Source organism: Ornithodoros turicata, chromosome 2 (genome assembly GCF_037126465.1).
Source record: "Ornithodoros turicata isolate Travis chromosome 2, ASM3712646v1, whole genome shotgun sequence".
NCBI classification, from domain to species: domain Eukaryota; kingdom Metazoa; phylum Arthropoda; class Arachnida; order Ixodida; family Argasidae; genus Ornithodoros; species Ornithodoros turicata.
The window spans coordinates 105030152-105047457 of record NC_088202.1 but is presented as its reverse complement, the minus strand read 5'-3'; the positions used below and the strand labels follow the sequence as shown (position 1 = coordinate 105047457).

The 17306-nt window shown below is 46.5% G+C and overlaps 1 protein-coding gene across 1 annotated transcript in view; it reads left to right on the top strand.

The window, feature by feature from the left end:
- The window catches only part of LOC135385908 (unconventional myosin-Ia-like), a 138065-nt gene that overhangs the window by 85469 nt on the left and 35290 nt on the right, over positions 1-17306 (top strand). Inside the window, exons 3-9 of the mRNA XM_064615524.1 lie at positions 1463-1615; positions 5105-5220; positions 5286-5380; positions 12677-12781; positions 14442-14488; positions 14565-14628; positions 14704-14717. Of these exons, the coding sequence (XP_064471594.1) occupies positions 1463-1615; positions 5105-5220; positions 5286-5380; positions 12677-12781; positions 14442-14488; positions 14565-14628; positions 14704-14717 (594 nt within the window). The remainder of the gene's footprint in view (positions 1-1462; positions 1616-5104; positions 5221-5285; positions 5381-12676; positions 12782-14441; positions 14489-14564; positions 14629-14703; positions 14718-17306) is intronic.

Genomic DNA, 17306 nt, shown 5'->3' with positions numbered 1-17306 from the left:
TCGTGATGTTGATCGTAGTCAAGTGCACGGAATTTCTAGTGGTAGTGGGTCTGGGAGTGACTGTGGTCGGTGAACAGGACTAAAGACCGTTGCACCGTACTTCATGTCCCTTACCCCCACGTGTGTATCGCAGCGAAGCCGACCAAGGTCCCTTGGTGTGTGCCTTATAGTTCCGAAATTTCCTTTCGTTTATTTCTTCGATGCTGTATCCTGCTCAGCAAACTTTTTGCGCCACGACCGTTTGTTTAGGTTGAAGCTGTCGAACAGTGATATTGAAATGAGTTTGGGGACATCTTTTTATTCGTAACCGGACAAGACTAAATCCTGTTACTGCTGGAATGTTTCGGTCCGATGCGGGAATCAGTGAGAAGCCTACTTGAGTAAGCGGTTCCTCTGGATCCACGACTCGACCTTAGTTTACCCAAATCGTACGGTCGAAAAGAAAAAAAAGAAGGGGGCGCATTTTAGGGAGAGGATGAGCAACCATAAGGTAGATCGCTGTAACTTAAACGTGGGGGCGAACTCACCTTCCCTGTAAATCTACTCCGAATTATTATTATTGTTAAACTTCATGTTCTCCTCCTTCGGTCATAATATTCACGGGGTATAATTATTTTTTCTATCATTCGTACATTTCCAAATCTACCTCGTGGAGAAGGAAAACCTGACTGTCTCATCGTGTTTGTTACAGGTTTATAACTCAGCGCAAGGCACGTTACGAAATGCTGTTCTATGCGTGGTTAAAGACATACGGTATACTAAGTGCTCCTTTCGTCCCTTGTTCTTTTTTGTTGGGTCGTCGTATGCGTGTTTTCTATTGCTGCTCCTAATCAATGAATATGTTGCCTACAAGTGCGTTATACAAGCTTGCTTGCCTCCTACTCCTGTGCTCATGTATGTGTCATTTGGATTCTTGTCTGGATTTCTTTGTCTGAGATTTCGCAGGGTTTGCTGATCAAGCTTTCCTTTTTCTGCTTTGTTCCGCGCAAGACAGTTTTCTCCCTGTTAAATAACGGTAAACATTGTGCTGGCTGGTGTAACATACTTAAACAGACTTAAAATCGTGAGCTGAAACTTTTAATGCAGGGACGGACAAGAAAGAAAACACAACGGGCAGGCGCTGATGAGGGCCTGCGTTTTGTGTCGTCTGTTTTGTCACTGCATCACCGCTTTTCCCTACGTTTCGCAGTCAATGCATTTTCAGAGCCTACAAATGCTGGAGTAGCTAGACCAGACTCCTTCGGGACTAATACATCTACATTTTTCTTTTTTTCTAATTTAATATACAGGAATACAAGATGACCTGTCCGATATCGAACGCAGCTTAGCCACGTTTTACGCCGACACTGTCCATGTGCTTATGCGTGTAACCTCCACCATCATACATGAAAATCAAGTTATCTCTCTACACACTTTCAAAGGCTGTTTGTCATTTTTGAAAGCAATTGCTTTTCTCTTGCAGCGTCGTCCTGCTTCTTCGTGTTCGTCGAGCGGCCGAGGCGTCCTCAGCTTGGACCAGGAGGTTGGGCTGAGCGACGCTGTTCTCCTGGAACCCATCTCGGAAGATGCCTTCCTTGCCAACCTCCACCAACGTTTTAAAAGGGACCTCATTTACGTCAGTATAGCCTTCATATGCGATTCATCGCGTATCACCCTTCTTTAGTAGAGATAAAACAATTGCGAACACTACTAAGTAAAAAAAAAAATCGTGAGTGCGTCCTGGTCCTGACCCCTTTTCTTTTTTTCCTTTTTCAGTACTTTCTGTCAGAAACCAGCCCAACATAACAGTAATGGCTGCAAAACAACTTTATTTGGGCTTTGGGGAGTGGGGAGGTTCATCGCCACAGGCGGTACTCTACCCCTTTGCTGGTGGGAATGTGGGGAATAAAAGAACGAGCTCCTTCACAATAACGATCGAAGTCCGATGGTGTCCAGAAATGTCAGAAGAGCTTTGAGCGCAGAGCGTTGCTGGGCTGCATTAGGCCAGGGACCAAGCAATGTCGATAGGGAGAAGGGCCGAGAGTCCAGCTGACGAAGAGACTCTGCATGCAGAACGAAAACAACGAAGTGGATACCCCTACACTTGCTTTACCGCACGGCATCTTCTTGCAATCTCTAGGTTCCGTTTACAATGTATAGTCTGACTACTCGCATAAAGCTTCACAGACACCCACTAGTGTGGGTTAGTATATTCGGACGCTGATAAGAGAAAGTCAGCAGCTTCATTTCTCTAACCACATCTCTCTCTTTGTGCATGTTCTTCTTCGTGGAGACACGCGATAACCAGAAATGAACTATACTCACGTATACCATATTTCAAGGAAACCGTTGCCAGTATCCATGTTAGATTCAGCTGCAATTCTCGAAAAAAAAAAAAAAGTTGAATTCACATACTTTATTGCCCGCACAATTTCGCATTTCATATCGTTTCAGCCCGCGTAACGTATGAGCCATTCCTGCACTATCCGATTAGCTGTTAACAGTGTATGTTCGGCTCCTACAAGCCATAAAACGCTAACGAGCCAACGTGTTGCAACAGCGGGCTAGCACAACTCGCTTCCGACATGCTGCTGCGCGTGAGCAGCGTCTGATACCTAGATCGCCGTCTACTGTCCGACAATGCTTTAGCTGACGTTGGTCTATCGCTCCTTCCGCTCCATTCAGTTATTTTGCCATTCGCAGGTTCTTCTTCTTCTTTTTTTATCACGGTAGGTGAAAGTTTTTTTTTCTTCTCGTCTTCATCCGTCGTGATGCTCTTGGCAGTCCTCTCCTGTTTACGTAGCGTCGCACCTGTGAGCTGCTTCCGATGTTTTATGACGCTTTTCGGGCATTGTTGGAGAATGAACGTTTTTTAGCGGTGAAAGGTACTTAAGTGTTGTAAGAGGTTGTCTTATGCCTCCCGCGCTAATAAGACGTACCTCTACACTTGAGCCACTCACATACGCCTGGGACACGGCTCGCTCTCACTGGCTGCGCTTCTCGGCCCTGTCGCACGCCAACAGCAGGGAGCCGTTACAAGGGCTCTCCTGCAATACCTACAGGACACCCAACTGAGTGTTACGTTGTGAACTGAGAACCGCGGCCCTGGGCACTCGCCCCCACTGCAAAGAAACCGGCCGTTTTTTTTTCTTCTTTTTTTTTTTGCTCCACCAGGGCGTAGCAAGCCGACATAGGTCTGGCTGACCTCTCCCTGCGTGGACGCCACCTCCTGTTTATTAAACTTATATATACCCCCCCCCCCCCCCCACTCACATATATGAACATGGTCGCTATATGCAGTCCTCTCACACATTTTTTATTGTGAGCGTATCACACGTATCATAGACACTATACCTAGACCTAGAGCGGAAGGACTCCTAAGGAGACCACTTAACATCACATCCGGGATGCTCGAAAGTTACAATATGCTTTTGGCGGCCGCTAACTGCAAGCGCAGGCCTTCGTCGCTGATCACAAATGGGAGCTGTCAAGAGCCATAATACTGTGTAAGTGGTTAATGCCGCGGTCTTAATCATTCGCGAATTCGGATGGAGGTACATCTGCAGAATATTTCGAGGTCCCTTAATTTCGCGGTGCGATAGTTCCCTGTGGTTGTACACATAGTCATTCTATGTATATACGTATATGCGTGTGCGAGTGGGTTGTGCAATGCAGCTAGCATAGGTACGAATTGTGGAGGTCTGATGGTTCGCGACGACTCTGGTAATTGCCGATGATTGTGCAAGATTTTTCCATGCTAGATCCTCCCTTCTCAGGGAGCGAAACCCTTCCTCGGTGAACTTGACGTCTATGTTCAAGCTTATATTCGAGAGTTTTGAGTACCATTGTCAGTTAACGAAGTGATGTCCTAATGATTGTGGAATGAACTTTCCGATTGAACATGTCGCTAAATCTGTGCTAAAATAGTGAGGTGAGAGTGCTGCAATAAATTGCACTCTGCGGCTTTCTGGGCCGTCCTGAAGCTCACGCGCTGCAAATCTCAAAGCCCGTACATTTCTGTAGTTGCTTTCAGTATTTCGCGAGATCTGAACTTCAAGACCTGTTGCCACGAAATTCTGAAAAATTAGGTCCCCGCGAAATTTGCTACTTCTACAGCATGTACGATGCACTCTGTAAATGCAAGGGCGCAGTTTTGGATCCCTTGTATCATCTCTTTGACGCCCAGGGACGTGATCACATCCCTTGTCTTATCTGAGGTGTCGAAAATACAGCTCGTATGTGCCGCCGATTATACAATACCTATCATATGATATTGCTGGTGTCCTACAATATCTATTTTCACGCGAAAGAGAAGTTGTTTAGAAATCTCAGACTCCTTCCGTGAGGTTTGTTGTGCATTGCATGTGCTTCATTGCTATAATGCTGCATTGTAAATATGTGTTCAATTTCCGTGTGACACGATATAATTGTACATTTCCCACAAAGCGTTCACTGCTTCGCACTTTTGTACAATTTCGAGTTTATTTGTGATTACGCCAGCAAAACTGAACTTGTATTGCATCTTTCGCAGTACAACAGTGTTTTGCCCATTGATCGATGCCTTTCTAACAGGTGGCAGAAACGTGCCAGTCTCTCATACCTAATCGCAAACGAGTTAAAATTGATGTTGCCTCTTGAATTGGAAAGAGCCGTGATAGCGGCAACATTTCCTTGACCATGAGTGAGGACAAAACACAGAAGGGAACACAGAACGAAGTGGACGACCACTACCTCACTTCCACCTTCCTGATTTGTTCATCATGGAAAGAGCTGTTTAGAGCACCAGGAGCCGCAAAGTTGAATGTCAATTTGTTATCCCCAGATATGACACAAATCATGGAATTCTATAATCGCTGGTACTGCAGAAGATTTCCTCTCGGATTGTATGCGGACATCTCGTCACTTTGCATGGAGTACATAAAAAGAAACAGTGGTCGTTCCACGTTCTCATTAAGAAGTCCCTCCTATACCGTATTTGCTACATTTAAACCGTGCCATCTGTGTTGAAACTTGCTTGGTTGCAGTGAAATGATCAACATTAGAAACTAGCTACCAAATGAACCGTCATGCATCGGAAAGCGACCCTCTTGGGGAACTACCATCTGCATATTCCACTATCTTGCAGACGTACATTGGAAGCATGGTAGTATCCGTGAATCCGTACAAGAAGTTGGCAATCTACTCTCCGGATATAGTCGAGGCATACCAGAGGTGCAACATGTCCGAGCTGCCTCCGCATATGTGAGTACCAGTCAGCACTATGATTTGAGGAGACCACTAACAAAATGCATTTTCCTGCCGTGCAGTTACGCGGTGGCAGACGCGGCGTACACATCTCTTCGGGACCGGAACCTCGACCAGTGTGTCATCATCACTGGAGAAAGCGGTGCTGGAAAGACGGGTTTGTGTCTTCTGTTAACCTCTTGCCACGTGCATGCGACCTGTCTCGGTATTGACGACGGTAGCATACCGTGAGCTTGAGGAAACGAGAGGACGCACAAAGAAGTAGACAATTTGTGCGTCCTCTTGTTTCCTCAAGCTCAAGGTATGCTATCGTCGAACCTTCACCAGCTCGCTTGCCTGCTCACCGTTATTTCATCGGCATTGACTTAGAATAGGCACCGTGAAACGGGCCGTTGGATGAAAGGAAACGCGAAATACGACTTGCATGTCCGGTTTGAGGTAATAGGAACCAGGGAGATGGAAGAACAATACACGGAAGGAAAATACTTTTCGCCTACATGCAAACAGCACTAAGGTGGAATAGCGTTGTAATTTCGCCATCACGGCGCACAGAAACCAGCGCGTGTATTGTGTTGACCGCCACGTCCTGTTCCGTGTGTACTTAATCAAGCGCGAGCAGTCTTTGTTTTGCTTTTTAATGCGGCGAGATCTGAGGTGGTCCAGAATGTCAAGCTCACCACTCTCGCTTTTTGTTGTGTGTATTTGCTGTTCGTATAGCACCCTGCTGCGCTCCGAGCACGGCGGTGTCTGTGTTCGGGGTCGCAGCCGTTGGCGTTTGACGTAGAACTACAGACATGGTATCCGTGATTGTCGAAATCATTTTCACTAGTTTTGTAGCAGTAACGCCCGTCGTCGGTGGTCTCGGTGTTGTGATGTCGCTGTTAGCGCAAGCTGACTCCTTTTTATTTCTCTGCCCATAAAGCCGGAAACGTTCTGCGGCAGCACCTGCTTACATTCGTTAGTGGTCTGCTCTCTCTTGTAGGACACGTTTTCATTCATATTACTGTATTTTTGTCGATGTATGCCGACATTGTCAGAAAACTCACACTTCGGCGCACTATTTCCTGAATAGCTTTCTAATGCGAATGCGAATTGTTTTTATACTATATATATGGGCTGTTATAGAGCTCGTCGAGACAAATTGTTTGGCGCTTCATTTTGTTTTGCTGCGCCACACGGTTCGTGTGCTGCACGCACTTATTGTTGGGTGACAGATGATATTTGGGCCCTCAACTGCGCAACATACGCCCTCCCTCGCACTATTTACGGTGACGCGTACATTATGACGTGAAACTTATATATAAAACGCCACATCACTAGTTGCGATATCTTGTATATAGTTTTGAAATTATGAGCCTTTTAAATTACTTTCAATTTCGTGGCGCGGCGTCGCCGTTCATTACACTCCACGCATACCGCAAAGAAAGGCGTAGCTTTTCTACGTGTCGTAGCTGGCCAGGTGCAAACCCTCGCATAAACTACCCCAAGCAGCACAATGTACTGAAAATCGAGCGCAATAGGGGTGGACGGTATGTGTCTTATCAATGTTCTTTAGTTTCGCGAGCCTGTTCAAGGCTTTCCACCTACCCGTGCACCCCTATTGCACTCCACTTTCAGTACACCCAAGCAGCGCAATGTACTGGAAGTCGAGTGCATTAGGGGTGGACGGTATGTGTCTTATCAATGTTCTCTAGTTTCATGAATCTGTTCAAGGCCTTTGATCTACCCGTCCACCCCTATTGCACTCGACTTTCAGTGCATTTTGCTGCTTGGGCATTTTGCTGCTTCACCATTGACGTCAGTTATCAGAGGAGCGAGAGCCTCGGCTATCCCTATTGGTTTGCGCAAGCACGTGACCATCCCCGCGGCCCTCTCACTTTCTGAGGTGCCTGTCCTGACATCGCAGCCAGACGAGTACGATTTTTCGCGCGTCTATTACCCCCTTTGCTGTGAAACATGCAATGCAGATTCACATAAGCGAAAATAACCGTCTTTTAACGGCGTAACTTCTGCCGAAGTGTCACAAACATTTTAGGACACACCGCCTTTTTATCGATTTATTATTTGCTCCTGCCAATATAACTGAAAGCGAAACACCATATGCGTGCCTCGTTTTCTTGGCGAATTGGAGTGATATGGAGCATTTCTGGTGGTGGTGGTTCCACCAGGGTGGAGTCGGCAACACCACAGCACTTAGAGGAGCAGTGCAAGTCCTCGCCCTACAGATTTCTCGTTTTTGGCATCAGCGGTTTGTACGACAAATGCCACGCGCTCTTATGCAAGAACATGTATAGTAGCGGCCCTGTAGCACGCGCGCGTTGTATTCAGTCTGCCTCGAGCTCTAGAATACCCTCAACTCATTCACAGAACCCGTAAGAGGACGAGTGAGGTCGACGTCGCTCCATGATGGACGATGAGCGTTGTCACGCTAGTCACGCAGCAGATATTCCCGGGCTTCCAAGGTCACGTCGCTTTGCGGATTGCTCATTTTTCGGGGTACTTTTCAAAATTGAATTGCGCAGTAATAAGGCACTGTCTTGCGAAAATATATTCCATTCTCGCTCCAGATAGAGTGCTTGGTGACTTAAGTCATACTTTCGAGCAGCTGATGAGAAAATTAGCGAACAAATGAAAGCAGCAAAAGTGGGAATCAAGAGAAATGAAAGCAGGGTGAAATAGATGGTGCACAACTGTTCTAGGCTCTGAATCTACCACACAGAAGTAGTAGAAGACGCTTTTTTCATCTTGCGCAGTAACCATTCCCTGCAGGTGGTATTTGGCGACGAAGCAACGTCTTCATAGACTGGGAGGAGAGCAATGCAGGACCCGCAAAGAAAATTTTTCTGGTTGAACACATTTATTCGCAAAAAAAGAAGAAAAAAGTATATATATATATATATATATATATATATATATATATATATATATATATATGTATATATATATGTATATATGGGTCAACAAACTGTGAGCACTGTAAAGCGACAGGGTCGGGGGATCGCGTCCTGCAAAAAAACTCAGAATTAAATCATATAAGGGACCCGGTTGATCATTAGGTAAAACTCTCGATTGTACTATATTTAAAGATTTATCAGTTTCGGAGGAACAGAAATTTAACCCGATTAGTGTCGCAGTGGACGAAGACGACGCTTCGTTTAATTTGCACAGAAACATTGTATACATCTTGGCGAAAATACGACTGGAGCTTTCGTGAATTTACGTAATGCGCGAGGAGACGAAGCGATCGTAAAACTTGCAGAAACAGCGACATTTCTTCTTAAACCATTATCCGGCAACTGCTTGTGCCCTCAACATTGAATATCTTCCCTACCCAGGACGCCTTTCCGGAAACACGCACATAAAAATTGCTTCGCCACACACTCCCCTCATCCATTAAGTTTTCTTGGTGTGGCGCGACGTTTTATTTTACTGAGCCATCATACAAAGCCAATTTTTTGGGAGATGATGCGAAAAGTGGATTTCGTTTCCTTTTTGCTTTATCTCTTCACTGTCGTTATTCTTTCGCCGCGGCTGCAACGATTTATTCTTTCGGGGAGGTTCCTTCGCTACTGAGAAAGGAAGTGCTTCGTGGTTTTGGTCTCCGTCGACATTGTGCAGAGAGGAGCGTACACTATTGTACATTGGAAAGGGAGACAAAAATCATGGGCCAAACATTCTGCAGCTGTAGCGATTCCACCAAACCAACGATTCCGCGTGCCCAATTGAGAACCTCAGCTCTTGCATGCTGTAAGCGATAGACATAGTGCTGCCCATGTCACGTCGAGACTGGGAGGTACCCGGGTTCGAATCCCGATGCCGGCTGTGCTGTCTAGAGTTTTTTTATGGGTTTTCCTTAGACGCTGTGAGACATATGTCGGCACAGTTCCCTTAGAAGTCGGCTCAGGACGCACATTCCCACAGAGCGTTAGTCGTGACGTTTCCCACCTCTGTGAGGCCGACAACGACGAGCTCTTTCAGAAGCACCACCAGTCCACCACCAACTTCGTCCACTTCGCATTTGCACCACGTAGACAGTGGAAATGTCCAGTCGCCGACTAATAATGGCCGGTTGTGGTGCCGACTGACCAGTTTAGTCGCGACCTCTACGAGCCGACTTTTCAAGGCAGCGTACTCCTAAGGGGATGTGACATTTTTCGTTTTCGCGTGTTCAGAATACCAAGAAAATTCGCGAAACAAAAGTTAACGAGACCGGGAAAAAATCGATATAAGCAACTGTTCGATATAAATCGTACAGGAACGGGGACAATAGCCTCGGAAACGCTCGGAATCACCCTCGGAAGTAAAGAAAAAAAATAATAGAAAGGAAGACGTGAGCTAGGCTTGCCATACAAGCTCCTGTCGACTCACTCTTCGCAGTAGGCGGTGTCAGTACAGTTCGAATAACCCGGTTCGAAATGTATGCATTTCGGCCGGGACTGCGTAGGCGCTTTGACTAAAGCGATAATTCGTATCACGCTGTTTCGGTATACGCGAAGGTTAAGAGTATGAGACAAAGATCCGCTCCTCTGTAGCGAAAGAATTGTACCACATTGAGATTGCCCCATTGCGATGAAGTCCCGGACTGCGAGCCACCAGTCATCTATTACTGCACCACGTGGACAGTGAGCCGCCTGCGAATGATAGGGGTTACTAGAAGGTTTATCAACCAATAAGTTACCCACGGCTACGACAAAAAGCTTATTTGCAACACTGATCATTATGTTCTGGGTGTCACTTCAGTTTTTATAAATCTGCATATAGCGCATAGGTGCAACGCGTTGCCGTGTGGCCCGACGAAGTGGACGATCGTTCTGTTTACACGACGCTGCAGCTGGTGGTGCTTCTCGACAGAGTTCAACGTGTGGCACGATCGTTCATAGCTCTCACAGTGCTCTACTTGCGAATGACTGCTCCTTCGCCCTTCCTGAGTCTTCGACATTTACAGCTGACTTCGTTTCACTTTGGACTGGCATGAACTTGGATGAGTGCCATATTTTGCCGTCCCCCAATAAGAGAGAAAGGGATCTTCGTGAAGCAATGATCTCTAACGGAGGAAAAATATGTCAGCTTTTCTTTCGTCTTCCGGGAAAGCGAACTCGGACTGAATTGTGGATGTTTGGTAGATCGCTTGTCGTCGGTGTATGCATTTTCATTAAATTGCTTGAAAGGGAGGGTTGTGTGGAGCTATGCAAGCGTCCATATTTGTGTTATGATCGGTTTTGCTGCGACTCCTACCACATTAAAACGTGTTCGTGGACTTCTCCCATTCAGCAACTGCAGCAGTTTTAGGTATACTCGAACACCACAGACATGGCATTCTTACTCTCCCGTTTCACCAGTTGTTAGATATATCTGCAAACCTTGCTGAAACGTCCATTTTGTTCGTTGACTTGCCGGTAGTATGCCGCTACAGATACGACGTTCTCGAGCGAAGTCTTTAAACTATGCCGCAGTAAACTATTTGGTGGTTCCATAAGTCTCCGGCCCGAGGTAGAAAATGCGCGCGAATTTGAAAATGCGATTAAGGACGCGTGGCGCCATCTGTTGGAGGGCCGGAGCACAACCCTCAACCCTCTCCATGCTTTTGTCGGTTGGAGAGTGGCATTTCAAACAGCCAGGATGCACTCTTCAGTTAAAATGGAAAAAATCGAGTACCGCGCTGTGATAAAATTCTTGACAAAAGAGAGACTTTCGCCTAAAGAAATTAAGGCGCGACTGGACAACGTGTGCAGGGAAGCCTCTCCGTCGTACACAACAGTAAAAGACTGGGCTAAGCAATTTCGACTGGGTCGAGAGTCCATTGAAAATGATCCACGCGATGGTCGTCCAGTGGAAGTGGTGACACAAGAAAATTTGTCTCTTGTCGAGGAGGAAGTGCTGGGCGACAGGCGTCTGAAGATGACGGAAATATCAGAAAGGCTGGGGCTTTCCAAAACAACCGTTTTTCGCATAATCGGCGAGGGCCTTCACATGAAAAAGGTCAGTGAGATGGGTGCCACGACTTCTCTCGTCAGTCCAAAAGCAACAGCGCGTCGTCTGTGCCAAAGAGCTTTTGGAGCCCTGTCAGAACGAAGAAGAAATATTGAAGTCAATTGTCACAGGGGATGAGACTATGGTGCTCTACTATGATCCCCTTTCGAAAAAGGAGTCGATGGAATGGCGCAAATCAGGAGAAATACCCCCAAGAAAAGCCAAGGTCATACAATCCACAAAGAAGATCATGGCAACAATATTTTGGGATTGTCACGGGATCCTCCCCATCGACTTCAAAGAGAGGAACACCACAGTGAATGCGACTTATTATGCTTCACTCCTGCACCGACTGCGAGACGCCATCAAGGAAAAGAGGCGCGGCAGGTTGAGTCGAGGTGTCCGGTTGCTCCAGGACAATGCCCCTGTCCACACGGCTTCTGTTGCCAAGGCTGCACTGAAGGAGTGCGGCTTCGAAGAAATCCACCACCTGCCCTGCAGTCCAGACTTGGCACCGAGTGACTACTTCCTGTTCTCAAACTTGGAGAGGGATCTCAGAGGACGGAGATTTCAAAACGATAGTGAGGTCCAAGAGGCAGTTTTCAAGCATTTTGCGAACTAAACTTCGGACTATTTTTTCAAGGGTATAAGAATGCTGGTTGAAAGGTGTCAAAAGTGCATCGAAGTTAAGGGTGACTATGTCGAAAAGTGATGCACTTGGTTCGTCTCTATGACTATTAAAAGTTGGTCGGGCCGGAAACTTATGGAACCACCCTCGTATTCTTCCTCAACTGAAGACATGCTGAAGTAACGTTATTGCCGTCAAAGATGTCGCGATTGAAGGGAAGAATTTCAAACTGTTTGCTAGAACAGTTCAGTAGTTCCCACCGGCTTGAGGGAGGGCATTCCTCAGCCTTGTGCTTTTCTTCGTCACGTAAACGAAGACTATTAGTATTATTATTGAATCATGATCACGTCTGCTGGCCCACTAACCGGTAATTGCGCGTGTATTTCCCACCGACGGAAGAAACGAAGGTGACTGCGAGACCACCGATGATCCACAGATATTTCGCTGAAAACACTACACTCTAAACCTATTTTCGCAAATACGTAACATGTCATCACACTCCCTAAAACATCATTCTCTAAGGCGAAGCTCGCTATCGCGTGAAATTTCGTCGTAGTAATCAATCATGTAATATATGTAATGCGGTTGTTTTCTTTTGCTTCAGAGTTATTTCTTTTTTCGATGGTGCAACATCACTCCTCAGGATGAACGAGTACTATATTGGGAGGGAATGTTGTGTTTTTGTTTCTAGCTCTTGTTGCTTTAGCTATAGTTTATTTTAGTTACACCACGCACATGTCGTTATGCATTACGCAGGCGCATAGCGTCGTGTGCAGGACGTGCCCATGGTGAGACTGCTAAATTGTGTTGTAACTGCAGGAGTTATATCAGTAATGTACAGCAATTATCTTGCAGAAGCCAGCAAGCTGATTTTGCAGTACGTGGTGACGGTATCAGGGCAAGAAACAGAAGTCGATGCAATCAAAGAGCACCTCCTGCAATCAACGCCGGTGCTTGAAGGTGAGCCCTTGTCTTTGAAGTGCTGCAGAGCTTATTCTTTTACAACATAGCGGCAGACGGCAACAGGTGATAAGATATTGTCTCGGTGAATTGGCAGGAAAGCAGTTTTTCTCTATTTATTCGCATTTCGATGTTTTTTTTCTTGTTATTTCTCGTCAAAGCTATAAAATCTAACAAATATTAGGCGTCAACAGCAAAAAGTAGCTGTCTCCCTGCTGATGCAACGAGGAGTAAAGCGTTAGCGATCGTTGAACTGCTAAGAAAATGCGGGGGTAATTTTAAATTGCGCGGAATGGTTTGCAGCTTGGGGGGGGGGGATATATTTATTAGACGAAAGGAAAAAACGGGGGAAAGGTAAATGAAACGGGACGTCGGCAGCAGGCTTGTACGAGATACTTACGAAGAGTATTTGAGTTCAGTTTTTGAGTACCGGTCAAAAAGTAACTGAGTAGAGTACTAAATACCCAATCTTGAAACGTATTTAACATAGAGTACCAGATACTCTTTAAAGTGACTCGTTGCTTTCAATATACTTTGACTTGAAAGTTGGAATTCGCTCTCGAAGAAATGACAAGAGCGTGAAATGAAAATGACATAACCAAAAAGCTTTAATATACCCCTGTCACGACCTACTAACGGCCTACTAACGGCCTTAACAGTTACGGCCTTAAGTGCATACGGTCACTAAATTTTTGCCAGACGGTCAGCCATATGACCTTTGCGACGAAACTGAGATGTAAGCGCAACGGGGTTCCTGGAAGACAGTTTACGGCGTTCCCCCGAAACTGCCAAAGCCTCGTTACCAAACTCCATGAACAAGATGGCGCAAATATCCTTCAATTCGAATATAATGTTTTTATGAGAAGCAATGTTCTGCCAACTTTTTTCGCTCAACGCCTTGAGTTTTTCGATGAATTTTTCCACTTTGTTTCTCATTATATCTCGTCAGTTCGTAGTGAACCGGGATTACGAGGAAAGACTGGCAGCCTTGAGCACGCTGTCAACGACGATATTCTTCGTTTATGCCGATGCGCCTGTGTACAGCACATACCGGCATCCCATCCGAGCGCACTTTTTTTGTGGGCATCGCAACCGGTATGAGATACTCTGGGAGCGACTCGAATTTTCAGACAAGTGTGTCGGAATCAGTACATATTACTGAAGTTGCTTTTGTCTATTTGTTTTGATGTCGTCTAATGTACCTACATGCACGTCGCTCAAGTTCCTCTGCTTAAGAAAGTGTGAAAGAATGAAGCCTAAGAGAATTTTTTGTTGGCTGAACCAGGGTGCGTGCCTGGAGACCTGTGGGATGCATTTGGGCGGGGGGGGGGGGGGTACGTTGGGTAGACGAGCGGTCCGCTTGCCTAGCCTGGCGGCACGTTGATCGGGGAGAGAGGGAAGTGGGAAAGACGGGAAGGAGACCTGTTAACTTATTTCTAGGTAAGCAGCATGGTCATAAGGCCGCCCTTGGGGGTCTACGGTCTTGAAAAAGCTCTGCATTGGCAGTGGTGAAAATGTGGGCCTTCTCATGATGTGCCTTCCGTAGGAGCGGCAACTGTAGCGGAGTCTCGAAATTGCGTTTCTTCCTGGTTCTTAGTTTTGTTCTACTACTTGTCTGTACAATATTGTTTTGTAATAGTCCTCTCTGTCTTCGATGCAGCTTTTGGCAATGCTAAGACACATCGGAATGACAATTCGTCTAGATTTGTAAGTCTCTTTTGTATTTAATAAATATCGGCAACATGAATCACTCAATACTTACGACCCATTTCTTCCACGTAAGGGCAAATGCATGGACATCGAGTTCGATTTCAAGGGAGACCCCATTGGCGGTAACGTCACAAATTGTAAGCTATTTATCACTGATCATTCCTAGTGGTATATCTAACACTGCCACTTCTGTCTTTCTGCCTTTCTCACAGATCTTTTGGAAAAGGTACGTACCGAAGATCACTACCTGCTGTATTCTCCTTTCTCTCCTAGAGCTCCTCGCATGCAAATAACTATTGCAAGGTGAAGCAGTGACGACGATAAAGAGGGGTAGCCTTGCGGCTGTGCCCGCGGCTCTGAGCCGGGTTTTTAGCACGCTATTCTAATCTAAAGTGCGGGTGTATCCACATTTTATCTTCATTGAACAAGATCCTGCTCGGTTGCGGCAGCCGTACGCACCTCTTGTCCAGTGGCGTATCCGGGCTTGAGAGATACTCGCTTAACTTCTCAATTGCGCAGTCGTGATCAGGCTGCGATCTTTCTCGCATGGGGACAACTTGAGTCTGAGTAGCCAAGATAAACAACGCGGACATCTCTCCCCCGTTCACGAGCAGGATTCCACATCTTGGGTAGGGTTTGTGCAGGCGCAATGCGCCCGATTCGCTTTTCCTCTGGTTTCCTTCCTCGGCCTTATCTGGTGAAATAGGCGGAGCACTCGAAGAAAGTCTGCTGGACACACGCTGAAATAACGGCCCTTATATAAGCGTTTTGGAAACTTACTTGCCGAAGTTTATTAGTGCGAAACATAAAACTTTCGTCTGTGAGCCTCTGAACGCAATATTTCCGTTTGATTAGCCGCTTCGTAGCTCACGCGATCAGCTTCCGGCAGGTGACGACAAGTGAAAACCTGGATCCCCGACGTCAAGTGCGGACGGCATGGGATCCCGACAACTCTCAAATACGGTTGCAGTGATCACAATTGGGCGCAGATCTACATCATGCCGGACAGTGCGTTTGTGGTATTAGTACACACAGTTTGTCCAGAAGCAGGGAGAGGATGAGAAACAAACCTGAAGACAAAGAGAGAGAGAGATACATGATGACGATGATATTGGAAGACAAAGAGAATTGAATGCGAGTGGTATTTATTTGATGACAAGTAGGTTGATTGATTGATTGACAAGTAGGTTAGTTATAGCATAGTTGGTTCTCACGTTGTAGTAAAAGTGCTGCTTATTCGTAAAAAGGGAAATTAAGCTGAAATCAACTTCCGGTGACTTTGAACGAACGGCGTAGGCATGTAGCTGCGTTTACATGAATGCGACAAAAGCGTATCGTATCGACTTACCGCAACAAATTCTCTCCGGCTGGGCCACGTCAACCAATCCACTGGTCGGAATAGGCGCGAGGAGGTGCGATAACTCAATACTACACTGTGTTACTGTAACCCAGCTTAACCCGGAACACAGGGGTGAAGGCGACGTTGAGTCGTAGACGCCGCAGGAGTGTCGTAAAGCTGCGAGGCACATGGCATCCTAAATGATAATGATGGGTCCACTGCACGGAGGAGTGAGCATTGAGTGATGTCATGGCATTGCTGGCGGGCCAAGGGTAACAACAACGCAGACATCGTCAGGATACTCACTACCACTGGGGCCAAAGAGCCGCGGGTGCCCATGCTTCCTACACATTGGGCTGATTTTGATTTTGAGTTAGTGTATATCACCCAGGAGCGAGGAGGGTAGTTCAAGACAGACTTTAGAAATAGGAAGATGACATACAGTTCCTCAGAGGTCGACAAAGTGCGATGTGACAGGCGAAACCCACATGATATTGACTTGTCCGGTATGACAAAGGCAGAGAAGGTGCCATCCGACGTAGACGAACCATCTGTGAACACAGCCGTGCGGCCTCTGTACTTTGTATCCATCATTTCCAAAGTAGATTGCTTGAGAACCGGAACGGGGATCTGGCTCTTCGGCCCCAAGAGGCCAGGGATGTGTGTCGAGAGGGATGGGCTCGGCAGTGTCCATGGTGCCACTGAAGGGGCGGTCGGGGCCACAGTAAAGACAGTGATGTTGCCAGATGCTGCTTCAACACATTGAGAGAGTTTACTGTTCTTCCTCCTACGTAGCTTTTGAACCAGAGGGTAGTGCCGGTGGTGAGCGAGCAACCGTAAATAGTGTCAGATGGTTTCTCTTCGGAGGAGCACATCGATATGTATTTCTCCGGCGTTGGCGATCACCATCTGAAGTTAAGAAGAAGATTATTGAACGTAAGGATGGAGGAGTACAATGAGGCGTTTTACGAAGCATTTACTCTGGACAGATGTCGCGGAGCGTGCTTTGGCGTTTAAGAAAAGTATTTATATTTACCGGAGGGCTGTGTTAGCAATCCGTCAATTTGCCCTGCCAACAAGGAAACGGAGTTCTTGCGGGCTTTTAAACCATCTGTGTCTGAGCGCATAAACCTTTGTTGACAGTGCGTTCCGTGTGTGTGTCGTCTTTCATCGTGCTTTTCGCGCTTTTAATTACAATGATTGATTACACAAGGCCGAGCTCGATATGTCTATGTGCCAACCTCAGCCTCAAGAATCCGTTGCACGCCGCTGGAAGAGCTTCGGTTCCTCTCAGCTCACGTTGCGCGCGGTTCGGTTGAGGCAACGTTGGCACATTTCGGTCGAGAAGTACACTGTATGCGGTTGCCGCCTAAGCGTTCCCAAAACGTCAGATTAGTACGAGTTGCCTCTCAGTCTTTTCATTTCGCGCCGCCTACGCTTCGTGGTGTTCAGCATCGTGGTGTTCAGTATCTTAGG